This window comes from Culex pipiens, chromosome 3, assembly GCF_016801865.2.
Source record: "Culex pipiens pallens isolate TS chromosome 3, TS_CPP_V2, whole genome shotgun sequence".
NCBI lineage: Eukaryota > Metazoa > Arthropoda > Insecta > Diptera > Culicidae > Culex > Culex pipiens.
This window is the reverse complement of record NC_068939.1, coordinates 29756420-29780494: the sequence shown is the minus strand read 5'-3', so window position 1 is coordinate 29780494 and position 24075 is coordinate 29756420. Positions and strand designations below refer to the sequence as shown.

General features: G+C 45.0%; 1 protein-coding gene across 1 annotated transcript in view; it reads left to right on the top strand.

Annotated features, from left to right (window-relative positions):
* The window catches only part of LOC120425815 (titin-like), a 36038-nt gene that overhangs the window by 70 nt on the left and 11893 nt on the right, over positions 1-24075 (top strand). The window contains 4 exon segments of the mRNA XM_052709369.1: positions 45-11996; positions 12075-12293; positions 12411-17969; positions 18125-23329. Of these exon segments, the coding sequence (XP_052565329.1) occupies positions 45-11996; positions 12075-12293; positions 12411-17969; positions 18125-23329 (22935 nt within the window).

Below are 24075 nucleotides of genomic sequence, written 5' to 3'. Positions count from 1 at the left end.
GCTTCCAGAGGAAGTCAAGGTGACTGAAATCATCACTGAGGAAGGCCAGCCCAAGAAGCAGATCACCAAGAAACGTGTCATCAAGAAAAAGACCGGAAAGAAGGAACAAGTTACGGAGATCGTCACTGTTCAAGAAGACGACCAGCTACCACAGACGACTGTGACTGTCACTGAATCTGAAGTGCCATTCGAGGAAGCTGTCGAGTTCCAGCCTCACAAGTTCGCTCCTCAAGAAGCAGTAGTCCAAGAGCTTCCAGAGGAAGTCAAGGTGACTGAAATCATCACTGAGGAAGGCAAGCCCAAGAAGCAGATCACCAAGAAACGTGTCATCAAGAAAAAGACCGGAAAGAAGGAACAAGTTACGGAGATCGTCACTGTTCAAGAAGACGACCAGCTACCACAGACGACTGTGACTGTTACTGAATCTGATGTACCATTCGAGGAAGCTGTCGAGTTCCAGCCTCACAAGATCACTCCTCAAGAAGCCGTAGTCCAAGAGCTTCCAGAGGAAGTCAAGGTGACTGAAATCATCACTGAGGAAGGCCAGCCCAAGAAGCAGATCACCAAGAAACGTGTCATCAAGAAAAAGACCGGAAAGAAGGAACAAGTTACGGAGATCGTCACTGTTCAAGAAGACGACCAGCTACCACAGACGACTGTGACTGTCACTGAATCTGAAGTGCCATTCGAGGAAGCTGTCGAGTTCCAGCCTCACAAGTTCGCTCCTCAAGAAGCAGTAGTCCAAGAGCTTCCAGAGGAAGTCAAGGTGACTGAAATCATCACTGAGGAAGGCCAGCCCAAGAAGCAGATCACCAAGAAACGTGTCATCAAGAAAAAGACCGGAAAGAAGGAACAAGTTACGGAGATCGTCACTGTTCAAGAAGACGACCAGCTACCACAGACGACTGTGACTGTCACTGAATCTGAAGTGCCATTCGAGGAAGCTGTCGAGTTCCGGCCACACAAGATCACTCCTCAAGAAGCCGTAGTCCAAGAGCTTCCAGAGGAAGTCAAGGTGACTGAAATCATCACTGAGGAAGGCAAGCCCAAGAAGCAGATCACCAAGAAACGTGTCATCAAGAAAAAGACCGGAAAGAAGGAACAAGTTACGGAGATCGTCACTGTTCAAGAAGACGACCAGCTACCACAGACGACTGTGACTGTTACTGAATCTGATGTACCATTCGAGGAAGCTGTCGAGTTCCAGCCTCACAAGATCACTCCTCAAGAAGCCGTAGTCCAAGAGCTTCCAGAGGAAGTCAAGGTGACTGAAATCATCACTGAGGAAGGCCAGCCCAAGAAGCAGATCACCAAGAAACGTGTCATCAAGAAAAAGACCGGAAAGAAGGAACAAGTTACGGAGATCGTCACTGTTCAAGAAGACGACCAGCTACCACAGACGACTGTGACTGTCACTGAATCTGAAGTGCCATTCGAGGAAGCTGTCGAGTTCCAGCCTCACAAGTTCGCTCCTCAAGAAGCAGTAGTCCAAGAGCTTCCAGAGGAAGTCAAGGTGACTGAAATCATCACTGAGGAAGGCAAGCCCAAGAAGCAGATCACCAAGAAACGTGTCATCAAGAAAAAGACCGGAAAGAAGGAACAAGTTACGGAGATCGTCACTGTTCAAGAAGACGACCAGCTACCACAGACGACTGTGACTGTTACTGAATCTGATGTACCATTCGAGGAAGCTGTCGAGTTCCAGCCTGACAAGTTCGCTCCCCAAGAAGCCGTAGTCCAAGAGCTTCCAGAGGAAGTCAAGGTGACTGAAATCATAACTGAGGAAGGCCAGCCCAAGAAACAGATCACCAAGAAACGTGTCATCAAGAAAAAGACCGGAAAGAAGGAACAAGTTACGGAGATCGTCACTGTTCAAGAAGACGACCAGCTACCACAGACGACTGTGACTGTCACTGAATCTGAAGTGCCATTCGAGGAAGCTGTCGAGTTCCGGCCACACAAGATCACTCCTCAAGAAGCCGTAGTCCAAGAGCTTCCAGAGGAAGTCAAGGTGACTGAAATCATCACTGAGGAAGGCAAGCCCAAGAAGCAGATCACCAAGAAACGTGTCATCAAGAAAAAGACCGGAAAGAAGGAACAAGTTACGGAGATCGTCACTGTTCAAGAAGACGACCAGCTACCACAGACGACTGTGACTGTCACTGAATCTGAAGTGCCATTCGAGGAAGCTGTCGAGTTCCAGCCTCACAAGTTCGCTCCTCAAGAAGCCGTAGTCCAAGAGCTTCCAGAGGAAGTCAAGGTGACTGAAATCATCACTGAGGAAGGCAAGCCCAAGAAGCAGATCACCAAGAAACGTGTCATCAAGAAAAAGACCGGAAAGAAGGAACAAGTTACGGAGATCGTCACTGTTCAAGAAGACGACCAGCTACCACAGACGACTGTGACTGTTACTGAATCTGATGTACCATTCGAGGAAGCTGTCGAGTTCCAGCCTCACAAGTTCGCTCCTCAAGAAGCCGTAGTCCAAGAGCTTCCAGAGGAAGTCAAGGTGACTGAAATCATCACTGAGGAAGGCCAGCCCAAGAAGCAGATCACCAAGAAACGTGTCATCAAGAAAAAGACCGGAAAGAAGGAACAAGTTACGGAGATCGTCACTGTTCAAGAAGACGACCAGCTACCACAGACGACTGTGACTGTCACTGAATCTGAAGTGCCATTCGAGGAAGCTGTCGAGTTCCAGCCTCACAAGTTCGCTCCTCAAGAAGCAGTAGTCCAAGAGCTTCCAGAGGAAGTCAAGGTGACTGAAATCATCACTGAGGAAGGCAAGCCCAAGAAGCAGATCACCAAGAAACGTGTCATCAAGAAAAAGACCGGAAAGAAGGAACAAGTTACGGAGATCGTCACTGTTCAAGAAGACGACCAGCTACCACAGACGACTGTGACTGTTACTGAATCTGATGTACCATTCGAGGAAGCTGTCGAGTTCCTGCCTCACAAAATCACTCCTCAAGAAGCAGTAGTCCAAGAGCTTCCAGAGGAAGTCAAGGTGACTGAAATCATCACTGAGGAAGGCCAGCCCAAGAAGCAGATCACCAAGAAACGTGTCATCAAGAAAAAGACCGGAAAGAAGGAACAAGTTACGGAGATCGTCACTGTTCAAGAAGACGACCAGCTACCACAGACGACTGTGACTGTCACTGAATCTGAAGTGCCATTCGAGGAAGCTGTCGAGTTCCAGCCTCACAAGTTCGCTCCTCAAGAAGCAGTAGTCCAAGAGCTTCCAGAGGAAGTCAAGGTGACTGAAATCATCACTGAGGAAGGCCAGCCCAAGAAGCAGATCACCAAGAAACGTGTCATCAAGAAAAAGACCGGAAAGAAGGAACAAGTTACGGAGATCGTCACTGTTCAAGAAGACGACCAGCTACCACAGACGACTGTGACTGTCACTGAATCTGAAGTGCCATTCGAGGAAGCTGTCGAGTTCCAGCCTCACAAGTTCGCTCCTCAAGAAGCAGTAGTCCAAGAGCTTCCAGAGGAAGTCAAGGTGACTGAAATCATCACTGAGGAAGGCAAGCCCAAGAAGCAGATCACCAAGAAACGTGTCATCAAGAAAAAGACCGGAAAGAAGGAACAAGTTACGGAGATCGTCACTGTTCAAGAAGACGACCAGCTACCACAGACGACTGTGACTGTAACTGAATCTGATGTACCATTCGAGGAAGCTGTCGAGTTCCAGCCTGACAAGTTCGCTCCTCAAGAAGCCGTAGTCCAAGAGCTTCCAGAGGAAGTCAAGGTGACTGAAATCATCACTGAGGAAGGCCAGCCCAAGAAGCAGATCACCAAGAAACGTGTCATCAAGAAAAAGACCGGAAAGAAGGAACAAGTTACGGAGATCGTCACTGTTCAAGAAGACGACCAGCTACCACAGACGACTGTGACTGTCACTGAATCTGAAGTGCCATTCGAGGAAGCTGTCGAGTTCCAGCCTCACAAGTTCGCTCCTCAAGAAGCAGTAGTCCAAGAGCTTCCAGAGGAAGTCAAGGTGACTGAAATCATCACTGAGGAAGGCAAGCCCAAGAAGCAGATCACCAAGAAACGTGTCATCAAGAAAAAGACCGGAAAGAAGGAACAAGTTACGGAGATCGTCACTGTTCAAGAAGACGATCAGCTACCACAGACGACTGTGACTGTTACTGAATCTGATGTACCATTCGAGGAAGCTGTCGAGTTCCAGCCTGACAAGTTCGCTCCCCAAGAAGCCGTAGTCCAAGAGCTTCCAGAGGAAGTCAAGGTGACTGAAATCATAACTGAGGAAGGCCAGCCCAAGAAACAGATCACCAAGAAACGTGTCATCAAGAAAAAGACCGGAAAGAAGGAACAAGTTACGGAGATCGTCACTGTTCAAGAAGACGACCAGCTACCACAGACGACTGTGACTGTCACTGAATCTGAAGTGCCATTCGAGGAAGCTGTCGAGTTCCGGCCACACAAGATCACTCCTCAAGAAGCCGTAGTCCAAGAGCTTCCAGAGGAAGTCAAGGTGACTGAAATCATCACTGAGGAAGGCAAGCCCAAGAAGCAGATCACCAAGAAACGTGTCATCAAGAAAAAGACCGGAAAGAAGGAACAAGTTACGGAGATCGTCACTGTTCAAGAAGACGATCAGCTACCACAGACGACTGTGACTGTTACTGAATCTGATGTACCATTCGAGGAAGCTGTCGAGTTCCAGCCTGACAAGTTCGCTCCCCAAGAAGCCGTAGTCCAAGAGCTTCCAGAGGAAGTCAAGGTGACTGAAATCATCACTGAGGAAGGCCAGCCCAAGAAACAGATCACCAAGAAACGTGTCATCAAGAAAAATACCGGAAAGAAGGAACAAGTTACGGAGATCGTCACTGTTCAAGAAGACGACCAGCTACCACAGACGACTGTGACTGTCACTGAATCTGAAGTGCCATTCGAGGAAGCTGTCGAGTTCCAGCCTCACAAGTTCGCTCCTCAAGAAGCCGTAGTCCAAGAGCTTCCAGAGGAAGTCAAGGTGACTGAAATCATCACTGAGGAAGGCAAGCCCAAGAAGCAGATCACCAAGAAACGTGTCATCAAGAAAAAGACCGGAAAGAAGGAACAAGTTACGGAGATCGTCACTGTTCAAGAAGACGACCAGCTACCACAGACGACTGTGACTGTTACTGAATCTGATGTACCATTCGAGGAAGCTGTCGAGTTCCAGCCTCACAAGTTCGCTCCTCAAGAAGCCGTAGTCCAAGAGCTTCCAGAGGAAGTCAAGGTGACTGAAATCATCACTGAGGAAGGCCAGCCCAAGAAGCAGATCACCAAGAAACGTGTCATCAAGAAAAAGACCGGAAAGAAGGAACAAGTTACGGAGATCGTCACTGTTCAAGAAGACGACCAGCTACCACAGACGACTGTGACTGTCACTGAATCTGAAGTGCCATTCGAGGAAGCTGTCGAGTTCCAGCCTCACAAGATCACTCCTCAAGAAGCCGTAGTCCAAGAGCTTCCAGAGGAAGTCAAGGTGACTGAAATCATCACTGAGGAAGGCCAACCCAAGAAGCAGATCACCAAGAAACGTGTCATCAAGAAAAAGACCGGAAAGAAGGAACAAGTTACGGAGATCGTCACTGTTCAAGAAGACGACCAGCTACCACAGACGACTGTGACTGTCACTGAATCTGAAGTGCCATTCGAGGAAGCTGTCGAGTTCCTGCCACACAAGATCACTCCTCAAGAAGCAGTAGTCCAAGAGCTTCCAGAGGAAGTCAAGGTGACTGAAATCATCACTGAGGAAGGCAAGCCCAAGAAGCAGATCACCAAGAAACGTGTCATCAAGAAAAAGACCGGAAAGAAGGAACAAGTTACGGAGATCGTCACTGTTCAAGAAGACGACCAGCTACCAAATACGACTGTTACTGTCACTGAATCTGAAGTGCCATTCGAGGAAGCTGTCGAGTTCCAGCCTGACAAGTTCGCTCCTCAAGAAGCCGTAGTCCAAGAGCTTCCAGAGGAAGTCAAGGTGACCGAAATCATCACTGAGGAAGGCAAGCCCAAGAAGCAGATCACCAAGAAACGTGTCATCAAGAAAAAGACCGGAAAGAAGGAACAAGTTACGGAGATCGTCACTGTTCAAGAAGACGACCAGCTACCACAGACGACTGTGACTGTCACTGAATCTGAAGTGCCATTCGAGGAAGCTGTCGAGTTCCGGCCACACAAGATCACTCCTCAAGAAGCCGTAGTCCAAGAGCTTCCAGAGGAAGTCAAGGTGACTGAAATCATCACTGAGGAAGGCAAGCCCAAGAAGCAGATCACCAAGAAACGTGTCATCAAGAAAAAGACCGGAAAGAAGGAACAAGTTACGGAGATCGTCACTGTTCAAGAAGACGACCAGCTACCACAGACGACTGTGACTGTCACTGAATCTGATGTACCATTCGAGGAAGCTGTCGAGTTCCTGCCTCACAAAATCACTCCTCAAGAAGCAGTAGTCCAAGAGCTTCCAGAGGAAGTCAAGGTGACTGAAATCATCACTGAGGAAGGCAAGCCCAAGAAACAGATCACCAAGAAACGTGTCATCAAGAAAAAGACCGGAAAGAAGGAACAAGTTACGGAGATCGTCACTGTTCAAGAAGACGACCAGCTACCACAGACGACTGTGACTGTCACTGAATCTGAAGTGCCATTCGAGGAAGCTGTCGAGTTCCAGCCTCACAAGATCACTCCTCAAGAAGCAGTAGTCCAAGAGCTTCCAGAGGAAGTCAAGGTGACTGAAATCATCACTGAGGAAGGCAAGCCCAAGAAGCAGATCACCAAGAAACGTGTCATCAAGAAAAAGACCGGAAAGAAGGAACAAGTTACGGAGATCGTCACTGTTCAAGAAGACGACCAGCTACCACAGACGACTGTGACTGTCACTGAATCTGAAGTGCCATTCGAGGAAGCTGTCGAGTACCTGCCACACAAGATCACTCCTCAAGAAGCAGTAGTCCAAGAGCTTCCAGAGGAAGTCAAGGTGACTGAAATCATCACTGAGGAAGGCCAGCCCAAGATGCAGATCTCCAAGAAACGTGTCATCAAGAAAAAGACCGGAAAGAAGGAACAAGTTACGGAGATCGTCACTGTTCAAGAAGACGACCAGCTACCACAGACGACTGTGACTGTCACTGAATCTGAAGTGCCATTCGAGGAAGCTGTCGAGTTCCGGCCACACAAGATCACTCCTCAAGAAACCGTAGTCCAAGAGCTTCCAGAGGAAGTCAAGGTGACTGAAATCATCACTGAGGAAGGCCAGCCCAAGAAGCAGATCACCAAGAAACGTGTCATCAAGAAAAAGACCGGAAAGAAGGAACAAGTTACGGAGATCGTCACTATTCAAGAAGACGACCAGCTACCACAGACGACTGTGACTGTCACTGAATCTGAAGTGCCATTCGAGGAAGCTGTCGAGTTCCTGCCACACAAGATCACTCCTCAAGAAGCAGTAGTCCAAGAGCTTCCAGAGGAAGTCAAGGTGACTGAAATCATCACTGAAGAAGGCAAGCCCAAGAAGCAGATCACCAAGAAACGTGTCATCAAGAAAAAGACCGGAAAGAAGGAACAAGTTACGGAGATCGTCACTATTCAAGAAGACGACCAGCTACCACAGACGACTGTGACTGTCACTGAATCTGAAGTGCCATTCGAGGAAGCTGTCGAGTTCCTGCCACACAAGTTCGCTCCTCAAAAAACCGTAGTCCAAGAGCTTCCAGAGGAAATCAAGGTAACCGAAATCATCACTGAGGAAGGCAAGCCCAAGAAGCAGATCACCAAGAAACGTGTCATCAAGAAAAAGACCGGAAAGAAGGAACAAGTTACGGAGATCGTCACTGTTCAAGAAGACGACCAGCTACCACAGACGACTGTGACTGTTACTGAATCTGAAGTGCCATTCGAGGAAGTTGTCGAGTTCCAGCCTCACAAGTTCGCTCCTCAAGAAGCCGTAGTCCAAGAGCTTCCAGAGGAAGTCAAGGTGACTGAAATCATCACTGAGGAAGGCCAGCCCAAGAAGCAGATCACCAAGAAACGTGTCATCAAGAAAAAGACCGGAAAGAAGGAACAAGTTACGGAGATCGTCACTGTTCAAGAAGACGACCAGCTACCACAGACGACTGTGACTGTCACTGAATCTGAAGTGCCATTCGAGGATGTTGTCGAGTTCCTGCCTCACAAGATCATTCCTCAAGAAGCCGTAGTCCAAGAGCTTCCAGAGGAAGTCAAGGTGACTGAAATCATCACTGAGGAAGGCAAGCCCAAGAAGCAGATCACCAAGAAACGTGTCATCAAGAAAAAGACCGGAAAGAAGGAACAAGTTACGGAGATCGTCACTGTTCAAGAAGACGATCAGCTACCACAGACGACTGTGACTGTCACTGAATCTGAAGTGCCATTCGAGGAAGCTGTCGAGTTCCAGCCTCACAAGTTCGCTCCTCAAGAAGCCGTAGTCCAAGAGCTTCCAGAGGAAGTCAAGGTGACTGAAATCATCACTGAGGAAGGCAAGCCCAAGAAGCAGATCACCAAGAAACGTGTCATCAAGAAAAAGACCGGAAAGAAGGAACAAGTTACGGAGATCGTCACTGTTCAAGAAGACGATCAGCTACCACAGACGACTGTGACTGTCACTGAATCTGAAGTGCCATTCGAGGAAGCTGTGGAGTTCCAGCCTCACAAGTTCGCTCCTCAAGAAGCCGTAGTCCAAGAGCTTCCAGAGGAAGTCAAGGTGACTGAAATCATCACTGAGGAAGGCAAGCCCAAGAAGCAGATCACCAAGAAACGTGTCATCAAGAAAAAGACCGGAAAGAAGGAACAAGTTACGGAGATCGTCACTGTTCAAGAAGACGACCAGCTACCACAGACGACTGTGACTGTCACTGAATCTGAAGTGCCATTCGAGGAAGCTGTCGAGTTCCTGCCACACAAGTTTGCTCCTCAAGAAACCGTAGTCCAAGAGCTTCCAGAGGAAATCAAGGTGACCGAAATCATCACTGAGGAAGGCAAGCCCAAGAAGCAGATCACCAAGAAACGTGTCATCAAGAAAAAGACCGGAAAGAAGGAACAAGTTACGGAGATTGTCACTGTTCAAGAAGACGACCAGCTACCACAGACGACTGTGACTGTCACTGAATCTGAAGTGCCATTCGAGGAAGCTGTGGAGTTCCAGCCTCACAAGTTCGCTCCTCAAGAAGCCGTAGTCCAAGAGCTTCCAGAGGAAGTCAAGGTGACTGAAATCATCACTGAGGAAGGCAAGCCCAAGAAGCAGATCACCAAGAAACGTGTCATCAAGAAAAAGACCGGAAAGAAGGAACAAGTTACGGAGATCGTCACTGTTCAAGAAGACGACCAGCTACCACAGATGACTGTGACTGTCACTGAATCTGAAGTGCCATTCGAGGAAGCTGTCGAGTTCCAGCCTCACAAGTTCGCTCCTCAAGAAGCCGTAGTTCAAGAGCTTCCAGAGGAAGTCAAGGTGACCGAAATCATCACTGAGGAAGGCAAGCCCAAGAAGCAGATCACCAAGAAACGTGTCATCAAGAAAAAGACCGGAAAGAAGGAACAAGTTACGGAGATCGTCACTGTTCAAGAAGACGACCAGCTACCAAAGACGACTGTGACTGTCACTGAATCTGAAGTGCCATTCGAGGAAGCTGTCGAGTTCCAGCCTAACAAGTTCGCTCCTCAAGAAGCCGTAGTCCAAGAGCTTCCAGAGGAAGTCAAGGTGACTGAAATCATCACTGAGGAAGGCCAGCCCAAGAAGCAGATCACCAAGAAACGTGTCATCAAGAAAAAGACCGGAAAGAAGGAACAAGTTACGGAGATCGTCACTGTTCAAGAAGACGACCAGCTACCACAGACGACTGTTACTGTCACTGAATCTGAAATGCCATTCGAGGAAGCTGTCGAGTTCCAGCCTCACAAGTTCGCTCCTCAAGAAGCCGTAGTCCAAGAGCTTCCAGAGGAAGTCAAGGTGACTGAAATCATCACTGAGGAAGGCCAACCCAAGAAGCAGATCACCAAAAAACGTGTCATCAAGAAAAAGACCGGAAAGAAGGAACAAGTTACGGAGATCGTCACTGTTCAAGAAGACGACCAGCTACCAAAGACGACTGTGACTGTCACTGAATCTGAAGTGCCATTCGAGGAAGCTGTCGAGTTCCAGCCTAACAAGTTCGCTCCTCAAGAAGCCGTAGTCCAAGAGCTTCCAGAGGAAGTCAAGGTGACTGAAATCATCACTGAGGAAGGCCAGCCCAAGAAGCAGATCACCAAGAAACGTGTCATCAAGAAAAAGACCGGAAAGAAGGAACAAGTTACGGAGATCGTCACTGTTCAAGAAGACGACCAGCTACCACAGACGACTGTTACTGTCACTGAATCTGAAATGCCATTCGAGGAAGCTGTCGAGTTCCAGCCTCACAAGTTCGCTCCTCAAGAAGCCGTAGTCCAAGAGCTTCCAGAGGAAGTCAAGGTGACTGAAATCATCACTGAGGAAGGCCAACCCAAGAAGCAGATCACCAAAAAACGTGTCATCAAGAAAAAGACCGGAAAGAAGGAACAAGTTACGGAGATCGTCACTGTTCAAGAAGACGACCAGCTACCACAGACGACTGTGACTGTCACTGAATCTGAAGTGCCATTCGAGGAAGCTGTCGAGTTCCAGCCTCACAAGATCATTCCTCAAGAAGCAGTAGTCCAAGAGCTTCCAGAGGAAGTCAAGGTGACTGAAATCATCACTGAGGAAGGCAAGCCCAAGAAGCAGATCACCAAGAAACGTGTCATCAAGAAAAAGACCGGAAAGAAGGAACAAGTTACGGAGATCGTCACTGTTCAAGAAGACGACCAGCTACCACAGACGACTGTTACTGTTACTGAATCTGAAGTGCCATTCGAGGAAGCTGTCGAGTTCCAGCCTCACAAGATCACTCCTCAAGAAGCCGTAGTCCAAGAGCTTCCAGAGGAAGTCAAGGTGACTGAAATCATCACTGAGGAAGGCCAACCCAAGAAGCAGATCACCAAGAAACGTGTCATCAAGAAAAAGACCGGAAAGAAGGAACAAGTTACGGAGATCGTCACTGTTCAAGAAGACGACCAGCTACCACAGACGACTGTGACTGTCACTGAATCTGAAGTGCCATTCGAGGAAGCTGTCGAGTTCCAGCCTCACAAGTTCGCTCCTCAAGAAGTCGTAGTCCAAGAGCTTCCAGAGGAAGTCAAGGTGACTGAAATCATCACTGAGGAAGGCAAGCCCAAGAAGCAGATCACCAAGAAACGTGTCATCAAGAAAAAGACCGGAAAGAAGGAACAAGTTACGGAGATCGTCACTGTTCAAGAAGACGACCAGCTACCACAGACGACTGTGACTGTCACTGAATCTGAAGTGCCATTCGAGGAAGCTGTCGAGTTCCAGCCTCACAAGATCATTCCTCAAGAAGCAGTAGTCCAAGAGCTTCCAGAGGAAGTCAAATCTGAAATCATCACTGAGGAAGGCAAGCCCAAGAAGCAGATCACCAAGAAACGTGTCATCAAGAAAAAGACCGGAAAGAAGGAACAAGTTACGGAGATCGTCACTGTTCAAGAAGACGACCAGCTACCACAGACGACTGTGACTGTCACTGAATCTGATGTACCCTTCGAGGAAGCTGTCGAGTTTCAGCCTGACATGATCGCTCCTCAAGAAGCCGTAGTCCAAGAGCTTCCAGAAGAAGTTAAGGTGACTGAAATCATAACTGAAGAGGGCAAGCCCAAGAAGCAGATCACCCAGAAACGTGTCATCAAGAAAAAGACAGGAAAGAAGGAACAAGTTACGGAGATCGTCACTGTTCAAGAAGACGACCAGCTACCACAGACGACTGTGACTGTCACTGAATCTGAAATTCCGCAAATCGATGACAAATTTTTGAAAGAAATTTCTGATGTTCCCACTCTCAGCTCAACAACACCTACACAAACACCCACACATACACAAAACATTTCAACTGATACATGTGGTAAGATAAGACGCTTTGTAACATTTAACACATTGAATATTTCAATTACATGTAACACCTCAAACAATTTCGTTGTAGATGCTGACACACAAGAACATACAAGTCCCATATTCGTCACTACATTCGAAACATGCACAGACAACAAACAAACATACATCAAGTCAAAAAATAAAAAGGTTGTTAAAACAAAGGGTATGGTTGTGGAAGAAACATTAAGTGACGAGGAAATCACATTGATTCCACAGCCACTATCCGGAATATGTATAGAGGAGGTCGATGAGTCATACATGGAACCAGGTAGGACGACATATATCTTGATATTTATTTGTTTTCTGTTTCAATTTGTATTACTTCTGTTGAATTTGAAACATGTACAACCAATCATCTCACTGAATGTTCTCAATATTCGTACAGACTCTTCAACACCCTACAGTATACAGACAGAACCCGAAGAAACAGCCACGATAAGCCACGAACCTGATACAAAACATAAAAAATCCACGAAGAAACAAACACACACACTCATTCAAGAACAAATCGAAGAGACTCCAATAGAGCAAGTCGAGTCGCTTCAAGAAGATGACACCACCGCAGATGATGTTCAAACCAAAGTTGAGAAAATAAAACGCAGGGTTGTTAAAAAGAAAAAGGTCGACACTAGGGTAGATATTAGCGAAGCTACAACCTTTGATGATGGATTTATCGAGCCGTTGGTAACTGATTTGACTACTGCCGAGGTTGCACATGAATGGGATATTCCGCAAGACAATATTATGGAATCTATCCCAACTATTGTGGAACTTCCAGAACATATTGTAGTTACAGAAAATGATGAGGGTAGAAAAACGGTCACCAAAAAACGTGTTATAAAGAAGAAATCCGCCAACAGAGAAGAACTGGTAGAGGTAGTTACGGTTCAGGAAGAGGACAAAGCTCCTGAAACAACAATCACTGTAACGGAACAGGAAAGACCACAGCAGGAAGCAAGTTCTGAGGACAAACCGAAACTCAAAAAGAAGAAGATTACAAAGACGAAAGTCACAGATGATACAGATGATATCATTGAAAGGCTTCTTAATTTGGAGGTAGAGAAAACACAGTTGGAACAATACGAACGCATGGACTTTGAGTTGACCAAAAGACCAAAAACAACTGAAAAAATAACCATAGAAGAACATCCAGAGGAAATTACCACAGTGCAAACAACAGAAGGGGAAATCATTGTAAGAAAGAAGGTCGTTAAGAAAAAAATCGGCGGAAAAACTGAAATAAGAGAAACGGTTACGACTCATAGAGAACGTGAAGAACCGCAAACTGTTGAAACAATCACGGAAGAGTTCGCAGAGCAATTTGAACCCAACCAGTTTGAGTCAGAAGAAGCTTCAGTCGTAGAAGATGCGCCAGAACATGTCGACATCCAGGAGACAATTACAAGGACTGGGGAAGTTATTAGACGGAAAGTGTCAAAGAAAAAATCTCAAAAGAAGACGCCTGAAACAACCACCATTGTGGATGAGGAAGCTGACGAGCTGCTGTTGATACCGGTGCAGCCAGAGCAACCAGAGCAAATTTTCATCGAAGAGCTACCGGAGAAGGTGGAGGTTGTTGAAACTGTAAGCATCGAGGGAAAACCTAAAAAGCAGGTCACAAAAACAAGGATCATCAAAAAACGTACAGGTGATAAAGTAGAGGAGGTTCAGGTTGTTACCATTCAACAAGACGACAAACCAACAGAGACTACGGTTACATTGTCTGAAGAAACTGTGCCGATTGAACAGATAAGCAATGATGAGGTTTCAAAATCAAAACCCAAAAAGAAGAAAATCAAAACCGTGAAGAAAACAGGAGAAGATACAGATGACATTATCGAAAAACTGTTGAATTTGGAAGTGAAGAAGACAGAGCTTGAAAAATATGAAAGAGTAGAAATGGAGTTCAGAAGACCTTCGAAAATTGCAGAAGAATTCACTGTAGATGCAATGCAAGTGCAGCAAGCAATTGTCGAAGATCTGCCAGCAGAACATACAATTAAAATTATAACTGCAATCGAGAAACCAAAAAAGGTTGTTACAAAAAAACAAGTTATCAAGAAAAAGGTTGGCGATCAAGAGCAAACCATTGAAACCGTTACAGTGCAGGAAGAGGATGAAACTCCACAAACTACTGTCACTGTCACGGAAGCTATGCAGCCTGAGGAATTCGAACCTGTGTATCCAAAAGAAGCAACTATTGAGCAGACATCAGAACTGCATGACGTTGTAGCCAAATCAATCAAAACTAAGAAGAAGGGAAAGAAACCAGTCGAACAAATTGCCGAACCAGTGCAAGAACTAGAGTCGGAAATTGAACCTCTCCCAACGGAACCAATCCAGGTAGTTTTCGAAGAAATGCCGGAAACGGTTGAGGTTATAGATATAATTACCGAAGCAGGAAAACCGAAAAAGCAAACAAAGAAAACTAAAGTAATCAAGAAAAAGGTCGGTGATGAGGTTGAAGAGATACAAGTCGTTACGCTGCAAGAAGATGACAAACCAGCTGAGACGACGATTACTGTTACTGAAGAAATATATGAGCCTGTTCTATCTAAAGAGACTTCATCAGATACACCAAAACTGAGGAAAAAGAAAATTAAAACTGTAAAGAAAAGCACGGATGATACTGATGATATTATCGAAAGATTATTGAATCTAGAGGTAAAGAAAACAGAGTTGGAACAGTACGAAAAAATCGATGTCGAATTTAAGCCACGTCGAAAAGCCATCGAGGAAACATCCGTTGAAGAATTCCCAGAAACTGTGGTAATTCAGCAAACCGAAGAAGGAACTGAAACTAAACAGACAGTTAAGCGAAAAGTGATCAAGAAAAAGATTGGCAGAAAAGAAGAAACAACTGAGGTTATAACAGTACAAACTGGTGAAGCAGCACCAACAACTACTGTAACTGTTACTGAGCAAGATATACCTTTGGAGGAGAGCGAAATATTCTTCAGCGAACCCCAGGAACCGCAGGAAGCCGCTATTATCGAGCAATTACCGGAAGAAGTAAAGGTGACGGAAATTATAACCGAGCAAGGAAAACCGAAAAAGCAGGTGACAAAGAAACGAACACTCAAGAAGAAAATTGGCGATAAGGTCGAAACAGTAGAGGTTACAACCATACAGGAAGATGGCAAAGAACCCGAGACAACGGTCACGATTTCAGAACAAGAAGTGGAACCAGAAATTCCAGATATTCGCGAAGTTGATCAACTCAGCCCAGCACTTGTCAGTAAGTCAGTGGAAAAACCAAAATCTAAAAAGAAAAAGGTTAAAATAATAAAGACTTCAGATACAGCAGATGACATAATCGAAAGATTGCTAAATCTGGAGGTGAAGAAAACAGAGTTAGAACAATATGAAAGAGTTGATGTCGAGTTCAAGAAAAAACCGAAACATGTTAAAGAGGAAACTATTCAGCAACCGCTCTCTGAAACAGCAGAAGTATCAGAAGTTACAATTGCTACATCAAAGATTAAAAAGGTGAAAAAACCTGCCGAAAAGAAGGAAATGCTAGAGCCCAGCGAAAATAAATTGGAAACTCCGAGTCTAGTTGAGATTGAAAAACTTGGTCCGACGGAGGAAGTCGAGGAAGAGAGGCCGGTAATACCATCCGTTGTAGAGGATATCGCTAAACTACTTCCTTCTGATACCGAAACCAAAAAAGTGATAAGTAAGAAAAAGGTTACTAAAAGGAAACCAGCTGACGAACAAGCTCAGTCAACAGAAACAGAAACGCAAGATATTATTTCTGAAGAATCAGTTACATTTGATGAACCCGAAAAGACTCTAGAGGAGCCAGCAGCTGTAGATGTACCGAGTTTCGATGAAACTGTAACAGAAATAACCATTACTGAACCTCAAAAGCAAGAAGCAATTATTGAGGAATACCAAGAAGAACACCTAACCTTCCAAGAGAAATCTATTAAACAGGAAAAGGAGAAAATACAAGCAGAAGAGGCAGTTGAATTGAAGAAAACTCAAAAGAAGATCAAGAAAAAGGTCAAAAAGTCAGAACAAAAAGACGAAGATGAGGAACTGGAGCGTTTACTTAATCTTGAAATAGAGAAAACTGAGTTAGAAACTTATGAAAAGGTTGAACTAGAAGCTAAACCAAAACCAGAAAAGCAAAAACCAAAATTAGAGCCGATCAAAATTGAGCGTCGAGACCAGAAACCAACTAAACTGCAAATTACTGAACCGATAGAAGCACCGCAAACAGTAAAACTTAGGAAAACAAAACGCCCAGAAAAGAAGGAAATTGAAGAAACTGTAGTTCCAAAAGTTCTCCTGAGAAGCCGTATCATCAGAATAGAATTTCCTCCTGAGATTAGACACCCGGAAATCACAGAGCTGGTAACAAAGAAGGGAGTTGGTGAGCTGGCAAGAGCTGATGAAGAAGAAGAAAAAAATAAATTGAAGAAGATTAAGAAAATTAAAACTTCAAAACACACTGAGCTGGAATTAGAAAAACTAGAAATGCCAGAATTCGATGCCGATAAACCTCAAGTGCAGGACATTCCTGAGGAAAAGGGCACATACCAACGCAAACCAAAGGATAAGGTCGAGGAAGTTCATGAAGAAAAAACGATCAAGTTAGGAAAAGGAAAGGTTAAAATTGACGAGGCGGAAGAAGAAACTGTTAAACTGAAGAAAACTCCCAGGAAGCAGAAAGAAGAAACCTCGGAAGATACAGACGCTGTGAAGAAGCCAAAACAAAAACCAGAAACGGTTGATGTTGAAGCAAAGCAGAGGCATATAGAAAAACCAACGTTCGAACCAACTGATATACCGGATGTAACAGTTGAGATCGAAGAGTACCAAAGACCGTCCCCAGAACCGGTGGAACCGGAAGAGGAAACGCCTAAGAAAAAGAAACGTCAAAAGAAGCCCAAAGAGCCGGAAGAGCCCGAAAAGCTCGAGCGACCCCTCGTTATGGGTAAAGGTAAAACTCCTGATGAAGTTCCCGAAGATGATGTGAAGTTCAGAATACCCTCATCTAAGAAACCTGAAGATGAGCCAGAACAAATAAAACTGAAACCAATTTCTAAGCCAACAAGGGAGCCGACCGACACTGAAAATGAAGCGGATCGTGAGATGGGCCTTCCTACTTTTGCTGAAAAACCAGACGAACCGGAAGTAGAGGGTATAACGCTTGAAATCAAGAAGAAAAAGATTATCAAGAAGAAAACTCCCAAGCAAAAATCAGAAGATGAGCGAGTCGCTGAGCCAACAGTTGAAGAACCTGAAAAACTGGAATCAGTAGTAACAACAGCTCCTCTAGAGAATATTCAAACAGTATCACCTCAACAGGAACCTGAAGACATTTGGCAATCCATTCAAGAAATTCCAACGGAAGTGCAACTACCTGCAGAAGTGATTGTTGAACAGTTACCAATAGAAGAGAAACAACTAACAACTGTTGATGGAAATCAACAAATCATTACCAAGAAGGTTATAAAAAAGAAACAAAAAAATAAGGAAGAAATCATCGAAGTAGTAACTGTTCAGACCGGTGACCAGGCTCCTGAAACTACAGTTACTGTAAGCGAAATATCTCCTGAAGAACCGACCTTTGAAAGAGATCTACCACAACAACCCAAAATACGCGTTAAGAAAGTAAAAGTTCCCAGCAAAAAAGACGACATCGACGAGATTGTCCAAAAGTTGCTCGAACAAGAGATCACAAAAACGGAACTCGAAAAATATGAAAAGTTTGACTTTGAACCTTCGCAAAAGCCCCAAGCCGAACCACAACAAGTCGATACAGTTCAAATCAAAAAACCAAAGAAAACAAAACAGAAAGAAGTCAAACAACATGAAACTATATCACTAGAAACACCAACAGATACATCAGAAACCCTAGAAATCATGCCGATTGAAACACAAACACCAGACACATTACACACATCCACTACCGAAGCACAACTGAGAATTAGTAAGTATTACAAGTCACAATTGAAAAACAAAAAAAATCAAATTAAATATCGGTCAAATAAAATGTATATAACTAATGTTATCTTTTGTATAGGAAATTGCATGAAAAAAAACTTAACTATGAAGTGGATTAACACTTATTTTCTCTCAATACAGGCGCCGACACAATCGAAATCAAAGAGGACGTATTTGAGACGAAAGAACTCGTAACGGAAGCACCTGCAGCTGAGGAGGTTGCCCCGGTTGAGATTGCAGAGGCTGCCGCCGAACAATCTGTTGTCCAACAGAAGCCGACGCTGGAGGCCGCCCCTAAGGAAGAGTTGTTTGAACAACTCGTAGAGGAAACATCTGTCGCTCCGGATCTACCGCTCGACAGGGTGGAAATCGAAGCCATCGAAGTTCCCGACGAAATCACTGGCAAGCTTTCGATCCTTGACAAGCCAACATTGACGGCAGCTGCCCGAGAGGAAACTTTCGAGCAACAGGTAGAAGAAACCGATAATGTGCCATCTCTTTCACTGGATGAGATTGTGCCGACAGCTGTTGACGTTGCTGACCAGGCCACCGAGAAGCCCAACATTCAAAGCAAACCACTGTTGGAAGCTGCTCCGGTTGAAGAACTTCTCGATCTTCCCGCCGAGGAAGCTGACACTGTTGCATCGCTGTCTCTGGATGAGGTCCAGGTAGCGCCAGTCGACATTTTGGACCAGGCCACCGAGAAGCCGTACATTCAAAGCAAACCTCTGTTGGAAGCTGCCCCAGTTGAAGAACTTCTAGATCTTCCAGCCGAGGAAGCTGACACTGTTGCATCACTATCTCTGGATGAGGTCCAGGTAGCACCAGTCGACATTTTGGACCAGGCCACCGAGAAACCTCAGATAAGTCAAAAGCCAACGGTTACCGCAGCACCTGCCGAAGGATTGTTTGAAGCGACAGCAGAAGAAACTGAAGCAGCACCGTCTTTGTCTTTGGACAAAGTACAAGTGGCTCCAGTTGAGGAATCGCTTGCAGCACCAACCGAGCAAGTTAAGGTAACGCCGGTAGCGGAGGTGCAGGTCGCTCCGGAACCGAAAAAGGTCAAAAAGGTGACCAAGGTGAAAAAGACCAAAAAGTCCCTCGATGATGACGAAGAGCTACAACGATTGCTTAACTTGGAAGTTGAGAAAACCGAGCTGGAGATGTACGAAAAGGTTGACATTGACGCCAAGCCGAAAGTGAAGCCGCAAAAGGGTGAGCTAGAGCATCTAGAACCTATCAAGATAGAACGAAAAGAACAAAAACCAATCAAACTTGAAATCACAGACACACCAGAACCACAAACAGTAAAATTGCGTAAAACCGTGTTGCCAGAGAAGAAAGAAATCGAAGAGGTCACTGTCCCGAAGGTATTACTGAAGAGTAGAATTGAACAGGTTCAGTATCCACCAGAGGCACAGAAGCCTCAAGTCGTCGAACTAGACATCAAGCGTGGCGTGGGCGAGCTCACTAGAACCGAAGAAGAGGAAGACGAACGTGAGGTTAAGAAAATCAAGAAGGTTAAGATTATTAAGAAAGAAAAGACCAAACTCGAAACTCTTGACATCGAGAAATTCGAAAAAGAGCCCACCGAAATTGAAGAGAAGGAAGAAGAGAAACCGAAATATCAACGACAGGTGAAGGAAAAACCAGAGGACGAAACAGACGAGAGAACTCTTGTCCTAGGTAAGGGAAAGCTTAAGAAGGATGAGGAAGAAATCGAGCAAGTTAAACTGAAGAAAATTCCAACAAAACCCAAAGAAGAAGAACAGGTCGAGGAAAAGCCCAAAAAGAAGAAGGAAGACAAGCCGGTTGAAGTCGATGAGGTCAAGAAACAAAGGCATGTAGAAAAACCAACCTTCACTCCTACCGACATTCCTGACGTTGAAACGGAACTCGAGCCATACGAAAAACCGGCTCCCGAGCCTAAAGAAAAGCCTACGAAGGAACCAAAGAAACCAAAGGTACCCAAGGAGCCGAAAGCACCCGAAGTACCAGAAGAGCCTGAACACAAAATTGTGCTAGGTAAAGGAAAGCTTCCGGAGCCTGAACCAGAACCAGAGGTTAAGTTCCGTATTCCAGTAGGCAAGAAGCCTGAAGAGGAACCAGAAGAAATCAAACTCAAACCATTCAAGAAACCATCGCCAGAAAAGGAACCAACTGAGCGTGATGCTGATAGAGAAATGGCTTTGCCAGCACCCAAAGAATATCCAGACGAGCCTGAAGCGGATATTACAATCAAAAAGAAGAAAAAGAAGGTTCCAAAAGAACCTGAAGTACCAGCTCCAGTGGAAGAAGTTTCTGAACAGGTTCCAGTAAAGCCCGAAACAGTAAAGCCAATCGATGTAATTCCGGAGACTCCCAAAGTTGAGGAACCGTTGCCGGAAGAGAAGGTAAAAATAACGAAACCGCTTCCAGTTGAACAACCAACCGAATCGGTTGTCCCGAAACCGGTGGAAGAGATCACTGACGAGCTCCCAACTCAGATACTACCATCAGAAAAACCGACCGAGCTTGAAGTTGACAAACTGAAAGAAGCTGTAGTTGAACAACCGGAAATACACGAGGTTAAGGAAGAAAAGACCAAGAAGGTCGTCAAGAAGGTGAAAAAGCCCAAATCTAAGCCTGAAGAAGATGACGCTCTTGAGCGGCTACTCAACCTAGAAATTGAGAAAACCCCACTTGAGGTTTATGAGAAGGTTGATTTGGAGCCTAAGCCGAAGGAAAAGCCTACTCCAGAAGTCGTCCCAGTTGAAATAGCCAAGCCAGAAGTGGTCGAAGAAAAACCTAAACCAAAACCAGAGCCCGAAGTCAAAATTGCAGAAATTGTTGAGCCTGAACCGACACCAGTTCTAGTGACAGAGGAAAAGCTCACAGAACAACCGACTACTGAAGAAGCTGTCCCAGCTGAAGTAACGGTGGATTTGGTCAAGGTTGTTGAAATAAAGCCTGTAGAAGTTAAACAGGACATTCCCAAAGAAGAAGAAAAACCGATTCCTTTGGAGCCCGAGCAACCTCAAAAGAAACCAAAAGAAAAGAAGATCATTAAAACGGTTGTCAAGAAACCTAAGAAGGCCTCAATTGATGACGATGAACAACTACAGAGACTGCTGAATCTTGAAATTGAGAAAACCGAACTTGAGCAATATGAAAAGATCGACGTTGACTTTGCCAAGAAAACTAAAACCGTCGAAGAAGTGGAAGTTGTACAAAAGCCGCAAAAACCAGAGATTGAAGAAGTTCTTGAAGAAGTCGTGTTGAAACCAAAACCAAAAGAAAAGGTTGTTAAACCAGTCGAAGAAGAGGTAGAAGTTGCTTTCAAGATCCAAAGGAAACCAAAACTCGAAGATGAGCCTCAGGAGGTTGAAGAAAAGATCACTCTTAAACCTACTCCACAAAAACCAGAAGAAACGGTGTCGGTTGAAAGAATCATCAAAATTGAAGTTGAACGTTCCGAGCCAGTTACGATCGAGCCTGTTATTGAGGAAGCGGAAGATATAACAGTTGAGAGAGAAGATATTCCGACTTTTGAACCGCTTGTTGAAGAACCAGTGGATGAGGTTATTGCTCCCGAAGAAGTCGTACCAATACAGCCAATCGAAGAGGAAATTTCAGAAGCAGTACCCATCATCGAGGACGCTGTCATCGAAGTTCCGTCGGAAGAGATTGTACAGGTGGTAGAGTCTGTCCCAATTGAACCAATTGTTGAAGAACCAACACCAGTTGTCCCGGCTCGCAAGAAGTCTATCAAACCAGAACCGGCCCCTGCTCCTGTTGCCGTGGAAGAGAAACCTAAGGAAAAGCCCAAAAAGAAGACAGTAGTCAAAAAGAAGAAGCCAAGTCTGGATGATGACGCAGAACTTCAAAGACTTTTGAATCTAGAGATTGAAAAAACGGAACTGGAGCAATATGAAAAGGTTGATGTTGACTTCCGCAAGCGCGAGAAGGTCCGTGTTGTTGATCAACCGAAACCGCAACAGGGAGTCGAATCCACGGTAGAACCCGAGGAAACAGTTCAACTTAAACCGAGGAAGAAGAGTATTAAGCCTCAAGTAGAGACGATTGAGGAAACAGAAGTCGCGTTTAAATTGAAGCCTAAGAAAAAACCGGAGCCGGAAGAAGCGGTACAGGATGCAACTGTGACCTTGAGGAAAGAAAAACCAAAGGTGGTCGAAGAGACTGCCGTAGAGGAAATAATTACACTTCGACCAGTAGCACCGAAACCAGAAGATGTAGAAGATGTCGAAGAAGTTGTCAGGCTAAAATCTGAACCACAGCCAACCACTTACGACGAAGCGGAAGCATCGCTGGAGATAATTCGCGAGGCGCCTCAGGAAGAGGTGAAACCTGTAGAACCAAAGAAGGTTGAAAAGCCGAAAGTGAAAAAGGTGGTCAAGAAAAAGAAAGAAGATGACGTTGATGAAATCACGAGAAAGTTGTTGGAAATGGACATTCCAAAAACGGAACTTGAGAAATATGAAAAGATCGACATCGACATCACCAAGAAACCCAAAGAATCGGTCGAGGATGTTGTTGTTTCCAAGCGAAAGCCTAAACCAGTAGTTCAGGAAGAGGAGGAAGTAGAAGTTACTCAACAGTTGAAGCTTCGTAAAAAGCCCGAAGTTGCTCCCGAGCCTGAAGAAGCTGAGGCTACCTTCAAGGTTGCAAAGAAACCTGAACCCCGACCTGAGCCGGAGGATGTTGAGGCATCGCTAACTATTACAAAAGAACAGGAAGTTGAAGCTCCGAAAGAAGAAATTTCAGAGCACGTCGTCATTCGTAAGCAGCGTCCTCGGCCTAAGCCAGCCTTCCGTAGGGAAGTTCTGGACGAGGAGGAAGTACGCATCAAGAAGATCAAGAAGGTACGACAGCCACGACCAGTGTTTAAAGATGTCGAACCAGAAACCGTTACCTTCCAACCAAGACGTACCAAACACATTGAGGACATTGAACAAGAGTTTAAGATCCAGCTGGATTCGTATGCCAGGGAGGAGATTTCCATGACCGGTCGGGTGAAACTACCGGCGCCGTACAGTTACGGAGAAGAAACGGGCGAAGCGCACATAACCATCATCAAGGAAGTGGGCGATGACGATGAGGTTGTGTACGAAGTGATCTACAGCGACAGTGAGGTCGACGTTCAAGACGATTATGATAGGTATGACGAAGATTCAGAAAATGTGGTCTTTGAGCTTCGCAAACGCCGAGAAAAGCTTGAGGGTCTCATCGTTCATCATGAGGAGGAAATTTCTATCAACCTGGCGCGTCGCAAATCACAAGTCACACACGAAGAAGAATCATTCACACTGAAACAACAAAAGAAGTCTCTGGCTACATACTCTGAAGGTTTTTATCACTTTGCAGTATATTTTTCCCATTTGGCCTGATCTTCTTTGCCAATAACAGATTTTTACAGAGTTTGATTTGGAGAATTAACATAAATGATTACTCTATCTATTTACTATTTCAACGAAAGAAAAAACATGATTTACACCAGTAAAAATCAAAACAAAACTTGACCACAACTACAAAATACGCTTAAACACTACCTAAACCTGGACACTTTAACCGGAACCAAACAGGTTCAAAGGCCCAGCGAAGTGAACTTCTATCGCTACTCTATTCTATTACTTCTTTCCTAAAACTATTCTGCGGATCTTATAACGTTCACTGCTGTAAATATAGGCTAATCTAATATTTTATAGCAACTTTACTTTTAAGCAAATAATCGGAGGATCTACTATTTTTCTATATTCTCACTATATCCTTCTCAAGTTCTTCTGCACTCTGTCTATCTCTTCCTCCTGTGTAAATATTTTCCACTGACCTATTTCCGTCTGAACTTCGGTTACTAATGTTCTTCTTATCTTCTCTAACTCAAACTGAGTTTTTTAATTCTTTCTCTAAACAGGAATGATTTTTCACTATCCTAATATGGCCTGCGTTTGACCCTTCTATTTTGAACAAACACTTTTCTATTCTTCTACTATCCACTATCAATTATAACATTTCACCACCTTTCCAGACTATACTAGAAACGAGTTTTGTACACTGCAAATCCGATCACTATTGTACGAAGTATACTAATCTTT